Source organism: Biomphalaria glabrata, chromosome 8 (genome assembly GCF_947242115.1).
Source record: "Biomphalaria glabrata chromosome 8, xgBioGlab47.1, whole genome shotgun sequence".
NCBI lineage: Eukaryota > Metazoa > Mollusca > Gastropoda > Planorbidae > Biomphalaria > Biomphalaria glabrata.
In genome coordinates, this window is record NC_074718.1 from 24,391,374 (window position 1) to 24,398,906 (window position 7,533).

General features: G+C 41.9%; 1 protein-coding gene across 1 annotated transcript; it reads right to left on the bottom strand.

The window, feature by feature from the left end:
- Positions 1 to 2,009: 2,009 nt before the first annotated feature.
- Positions 2,010 to 6,595, bottom strand: LOC129927897 (uncharacterized). The gene is made up of 2 exons (XM_056039663.1): positions 4,053 to 6,595; positions 2,010 to 3,184 (listed from the first exon to the last, which is right to left on the bottom strand). The coding sequence occupies exon 1, from the start codon at positions 5,186 to 5,188 to the stop codon at positions 4,088 to 4,090; it is 1,101 nt and encodes a 366-aa protein (XP_055895638.1). The 5' UTR covers positions 5,189 to 6,595; the 3' UTR covers positions 2,010 to 3,184; positions 4,053 to 4,087.
- Between the last annotated feature and the right edge of the window lie 938 nt (positions 6,596 to 7,533).

A 7,533-nucleotide genomic window follows, 5' to 3' on the forward strand; every position in this document is an offset into this window, starting at 1 on the left:
TCAGATTCGCAAATTAGGTCGATGTTTGTCACTGTACATTACACACCAGTGATAACATCTCGGGTCATTGCTTAATATTCTCAGGGACAGCCTGGAGGCCACTTGGGCCTAGGCATTAGTTTTGTGAGACACCCACATCTTTAAGATAAAGTTTTAATTAAAAAACAAACGTATAACTAATAATGCTAATATCTAAAAGCATGCCATATTTTAGAAGAATGAGATATGGCACTTTCAAATTTAATTTAATTTTCTTTCTTTAAAAAGTTCTTAATATTAGAACTATATGTCAGTAGGCCTACTAAGTATTTCTTGGCCCTATGTTCCAGTGTTGCATATAGCTAAATCCGGCCTTGAAATAAAGTGTTCAATAAAGGATTATGAATGATACGAAATGATACTTTAAAAAACAACATTATTAATTATAATCAATTAGGCCTAATAGAAGCAACTGCATTAGGTTTACATCTTCATTAAATTACTCATAGCGGGGTAAACAGATGAGGACACTGAAGACTACACAGCCCACTTAGCCAACATGAGCTAAAGCATAGCGATACATCAGCACAAAGTGAATAGAGTCCAAAAAGTATTAAAAATGACATAAACACTTAAAAACTGCCATGCACAGAAACTACACACACTCCAAGGACATGATCGCGTAGCCTCCAGACTATTCACTAAAACAGTAACTTCTTGCTTTCCGTTCTAGTAAGAGTAACAGTGGTTCTAATTAGTATTGAAGTTCTATTCTCAGCCCAGTTTATCATATAAGAAATATTCCAAAAGTCCAATCATCTAGATCAGCGGTTCTCAACCTTTTAAGCTCGGCGACCCCTTTTTACGATCCCCCACTCTGCCGCAACCCCCCCCCCCCCCCGCCCGCACACACAGCAATAGAAGCATAGACAAAGCAATTCATTTTTTCGATGGTCTTTGGCGACCCCTGGTAAATCGTCAATCGACCCCCAAAGGGTGGCGACCCTTAGGTTAAGAGCCCCTGATCTAGATCTCTCACTAAATAGTGATGTTTAAAAGATGTATATAGCTGATTGTTAGCTAACGCTCTTCACCATCAATGTAAGCTGTTCTGTCCCTTAGTCAGCTGAACAGTTAGGGCACCACAAATGATCTGTCCTTTGTCTCTCTCTCTATTTCTCTCTGTCTTTTAGCCATGATTTGTGTCTCTTTCATTGACAGGCCTGTTTATTCTTCATGTTTTCTTCCCATCGCTTCTTTTGTCTGTCTGTCCTTTTTTTTTTGCCTGGTACTGTTCCCTGCAGAAAGATCTGTAGGTAGAGTTTTAAAGTTTCCCTAAATAAAAAGGGCTAATGTGCTAAAGAGCTGATAGTTATAGCTAGAGAGGACAGAGTAGCTGTGCTATCATTCGAATAAGGGGGACAATCGATAATTGGGATTATCTAATAAAAGTTGTTCTTAGGGGATAATGGTTTGGTTCTCTACCAAGTGAGCAACTACCATTTGTAAGCATGCACCTTGGTTCCCTACCAAGTGAGCAACTACCATTTGTAAGCATGCACCTTGGTTCCCTACCAAGTGAGCAACTACCATTTGTAAGCATGCACCTTGGTTCCCTACCAAGTGAGCAACTACCATTTGTAAGCATGCACCTTGGTTCCCTACCAAGTGAGCAACTACCATTTGTAAGCATGCACCTTGGTTCCCTACCAAGTGAGCAACTACCATTTGTAAGCTTCCATGCACCTTGGTTCCCTACCAAGTGAGCAACTACCATTTGTAAGCATGCACCTTGGTTCCCTACCAAGTGAGTGTCAGGTGGGTTTTGTCCTCGCGCTCATCTAGGGTATGATGTACTCCGCCGGGCTCCCCACCTGAGCAGTGTTTATTAGCTTTATGCCGGGGTTATAATTTAGCCTTGGCTCGTCTGCCTGGGCACCCCTAACAGTCTAGTAATCAATTTATGCAATACATATCTAGGAACGAATAAACCAAACTATTAACGTATACTAGTGAATAACAATATTGCATATAACAACAAAGGTTTAATGAGTTAATGATATATATGATATTATGAGGCATACATTATGAATAAATATCAATGGCAATTACAGATTACATTCAACGGGCTATAGCACACCTTAATCACAGTGCCATAGTCAATCCGGCCTCACAACGCCAACCCAACGCCACGGGCAATAGTCAACTACCAAGCCTACAACTCAGACTTGACTCCAGCAGAGTCCCAAGCCTGCGTCCCTAGATAAGAAAAATACACACTCCTTTGATACCGCCATTCTCACGATTATTAAAGAAACGATTGTAAAGCTAGGACATGTAGAAGATAGTAAAATAAACTAACTTACCCAATACTGGGGAATAACACCACACAGATCACTCAATCTCAAGGCACACCAAGAGAACACAAAGAGACTCATCTCAAGGCACAACAAGAGAACAATGACACCAATATAGCGCATCCTTAGAAACAGAACTAATAAGACCTTATGGTGCTCAAACAAAAATACCCTACCAGATGCGCACGACATCCCCCCTCTCCCTCTAACTGGATCTTGCGAAAACAAGTCCAGTCTTCAAAAAAGAAATTGAAAACTGAAGTATATAGACAGCAAAAGGAATTAGGAAACATTGCCCAACATTGAAGCCGAAGAATACAACCTTCATAAAGTCAAAATTACATAATTATTCACATAGATGATGTCGCAAAGAACAACATCCATCATAAAACTATTATAACATTACAATGCATAATAAAAGCAAGCAGTACATATTACATACATATTCATACATATCAAGCAATAGCTATAATAAAATAGTCTTCTTGTGCGAATCACACCAGTCTTGAGCACAAGTCTGCAAGTATATTGTCCTCTCCTTTTATGTGACACACGTCGAAATTGTAGTCCTGGAGCATCAGCGCCCACCTCGTAACACGGTGGTTCGTAAAGTTCGTGCTCCGGAGGTAAGCCAAGGCCTTGTGGTCTGTCTGAAGGTGAAACGTCGTTCCCCTAAGGTATCTATCCAGTTTTCTAATGGCAAATACAATAGCCAAGCCTTCTCTCTCGATGATGGAATACCTCTGCTCCCGAGGCAACAACTTGCGACTCACATACTTGACGGGATGCAGAACACCTTTCACGCACTGACTCAGTATACCGGAGATTCCTTTGTCCGAAGCATCGGTCTGAAGAAAAAATGGCAATGAAGGATCAGGCAAACGAAGAATGGGGTACCTACACAGATATGCCTGCACCCTGCTCAAAGCCTCCGCGCACTCATGATTCCAGTGCACCTTAACAGACCGACCCCGACACAATAGATCAGTAACATGGAACAACTCCGCGTACCCTGGCGAACCTACTGTACAAAACCCGCCAACGCGATTACTAATTACATGTTTAATTTTTTCCAACCCTCTAGACCACTTTAAGCCTTAAACATTCGTTTAACCTAGATATCTTTAAAAAGAAAAACAGTTGAACAAGATAATGCTACTATTATACCACCCGCGGTACAATTAAGCATGTCATTAATGATCTTCATCCTATACGACAGAAAAATGCAACTAGATTCGTAACCCAGATCCAATTGCTAAATTCAAATAGGATAAGATTGTACTATTACGATGGTATATGTTCTATTACATGAGCTTCATCATGTACATTTACTCTCCTACCAATGACTCAACCAACTAGTAACGCAATACTTTCATGTGTGTGCTAACCTATCAAACCACTACCGCAAAATTTACCGATGCGACCAAATTACTAACTTAATCATCACGTCAACCTCTCGAGCTCACGCGATGAGGGACTACCACAATACTTCTACTACCAAATTTCGACCTGTCCAAATATCTAACGGCCTTAGCAACGTCTGCTAAGTTCTTAAACCTTACATGTCCAACACCCATGGACTTCCCGTTTGCCTCTAAAACCTCCACAAACCCAAACAAACCAAACTCCCTAAACCTATCCTTAAGCTTTTGCCAGTTAACATTGAATGGCAAATTCATAATAGTAACTGTATAACGATCCGGCATTAACTTATACCTACGGCGACCTTCCGAATCGCGACGACCCTCTAGTCATCTATGTCTAGATCGCTGGTCTTGGTCATTGACAATATCATTGGGATCTACATCCTCAACTTCTGTCTCATTGTTTTGGGCAACAAATTCATTAGGGCACTCAGCTGATTTATGACCTTGCTCACCACACCTGAAACAAACAATTACCTTTCTTTTAACCACTGGACTCTGCTTAATCACAGGCTCACAACATGCTGCTGCCACATACACAGTTTCTTCTTTACTAATTGATACATTCGAATCAGCTACCTTAAAACCTTCGATTACCTCAAGCATGTTCTCTACCGTACTCTGTTTGTTTAAGACAAGCTGCCTGTACACCTCATTTGATACGCTTTCTAGTATCCTATTTTTAATGAAAAGATCTTTGATCTCTTCTACTGTCTTACCGACCTCAGCCATTTTGCACCAGTTATCCAGTGCGGTCCTCAACTCGGTCACATACCCACGGAAGTCATTCTGCCGTGGTTTGACCCGGTGGAACCTTTTGCGGCATGTCTCTGCATTGATGTCTGCATGGCGTAGAAGTGCCGTTTTGACATCCTCATACTTGTCGCTAAGGAACAGACTGTCCCTCAACATAAAGTTTTTGAGAGGTGTCGTCAGTTTGTAGGACAACAGTAGGGCCCACTCTTTACTCTCAATCTTACACCTTGCTGCCACGGCCTCGAAGTGCGTCAGGTACGCCAGAAGATCGTCCTCTTCCTTCATGCCTTGGAAGTTCTTGTCTAGCCTGTCCAAGACACTCTTTTGTCGCACCTCAACTGCCTGACCTATCACTGCACCTGCCTCTGGCGCCGACTTCTCTTTAAGCCGTGCCAACTCCAGTTCATCTTTTCTCTTGAGCTCCTCTCTAGCATCTCTCTCCTTCCACCTCTCGTGTTCCTCACGCCTGGCCCTCTCCTCTCGTTCATGTCTGGCGGCCTCATCTGCCTTCGCCTCTTTCTTCAATCTCTCCTCTCGCTCAAACTCCTCCTTCTTAGCTCTCTCATAGTCAGCCTTCTGCTCTGTCACATACCTCTCCAACCTCTCACCATCATACCCGAGAGCACGGCCGTCACTGATGAACTGGGCGGTTAGAGTCAACCTTGTCTCCATCACACAGATTATTTAATTCTAATTACAGGCTAACTAGCGCTAACAAAAACCAAAGTTAGATCATAGAGATAAAAAGGAAAAATATATATATATTATTTCTTAATTACAACGGGCTAACTGAAATCACGGGCGCATCGACAAATACAGGGCCAAGGACTTATCTGCTCAGTATCCCGCGTCGGAAGAAAATCGCCTCACTCCAGGCTCCGCAGAAGAGAAAAGCCACAGACAACCAAAGCCACTGGAGCAGACCAACGGTTCTAACTTCAGGACGGTTCCGGTACACCAGCCAGCAAGACACACAGTTTCAGGTCGATCCCGTCGACAGGCACTCGATCCACTCACACGTTGCGCTCAGAATCAGAGGATTCAGGCGTTGGTGACAATAAATAAAAGAACAGGTTACAATAGTTTCAAATAGTAAATATACACTCTAAGTTTCTCGATACATATTGTGAACTAATCCCATTAGACAAAATACAAGGGATGCCCGTCTAATCTATTTAGTGCTGCACAACAGCAGACCGCTTTAACATCATAAATGTATTTACTGATCACTTTAAAATATACAAAACATATCCATTATGTATCTGCATTTTATACTGGCCCTAGCGGTCAAATAAAGGACACAGAGGTCACAAATTTGACATTTACATATTGTTTCCCAGAGCCCCCATTTCTGTCAGGTGGGTTTTGTCCTCGCGCTCATCTAGGGTATGATGTACTCCGCCGGGCTCCCCACCTGAGCAGTGTTTATTAGCTTTATGCCGGGGTTATAATTTAGCCTTGGCTCGTCTGCCTGGGCACCCCTAACAGTCTAGTAATCAATTTATGCAATACATATCTAGGAACGAATAAACCAAACTATTAACGTATACTAGTGAATAACAATATTGCATATAACAACAAAGGTTTAATGAGTTAATGATATATATGATATTATGAGGCATACATTATGAATAAATATCAATGGCAATTACAGATTACATTCAACGGGCTATAGCACACCTTAATCACAGTGCCATAGTCAATCCGGCCTCACAACGCCAACCCAACGCCACGGGCAATAGTCAACTACCAAGCCTACAACTCAGACTTGACTCCAGCAGAGTCCCAAGCCTGCGTCCCTAGATAAGAAAAATACACACTCCTTTGATACCGCCATTCTCACGATTATTAAAGAAACGATTGTAAAGCTAGGACATGTAGAAGATAGTAAAATAAACTAACTTACCCAATACTGGGGAATAACACCACACAGATCACTCAATCTCAAGGCACACCAAGAGAACACAAAGAGACTCATCTCAAGGCACAACAAGAGAACAATGACACCAATATAGCGCATCCTTAGAAACAGAACTAATAAGACCTTATGGTGCTCAAACAAAAATACCCTACCAGATGCGCACGACAGTGAGCAACTACCATTTGTAAGCTTCCATGCACCTTGGTCCTCTACCAAGTGAGCAACTACCATTTGTAAGCTTGCACCTTGGTTCCCTACCAAGTGAGCAACCACCATTTGTAAGCTTGCACCTTGGTCCTCTACCAAGTGAGCAACTACCATTTGTAAGCTTCCATGCACCTTGGTCCTCTACCAAGTGAGCAACTACCATTTGTAAGCTTGCACCTTGGTTCCCTACCATGTGAGCAACTACCATTTGTAAGCTTCCATGCACCTTGGTCCTCTACCAAGTGAGCAACTACCATTTGTAAGCTTCCATGCACCTTGGTCCTCTACCAAGTGAGCAACTACCATTTGTAAGCATGCACCTTGGTTCCCTAATGTTCTGTCAAAGCTCACCGCAATCGTAAAAGACGCAAATGGTAGGACTAATTTTACAGTCTCATCCTACCATGGCTTGCACGAGATAGTGATATTGTGGTGATATTGTGGTGATATTGTGGTCAACGTGTAAGGGTAGATGAGATGTGTGATTTTTTAGTTAGTAGAGGACTAGACTCAGAGAGAGTTAGTTGTGTACTAAACTCAGAGAGAGTTAGTTGTGTACTAGACTCAGAGAGAGTTAGTTGTGTACTGAACTCTGAGATTGTAAGTTGTGAGCGGGACTATAGTATGACTTAGTCGAGAGTTGTGTAGTAGGAAAGTATTGTCCTATGGTAGATAGTCCATTTGGATGTTGTACCTACCGACTAGCAGACATTCACTGATCCCGTGTCTTGTACTTGATAGCACTTTCTGATCGGAACCTCTGTGCCACTAAGTCTGAACAATGATGCAAATAAAGGAAACAAATACTAATATATTGTTGCATCCACTATCTCAGATAAGAACATGAGAAAAACAATTTTAAACGGTTAAAGAAATATTTTTTAAAGAA

Excerpts from the sequence above, each read along its gene's own strand:
- LOC129927897 (XM_056039663.1), bottom strand. The coding sequence starts at position 5,188 with ATGGAGACAAGGTTGACTCTAACCGCCCAGTTCATCAGTGACGGCCGT.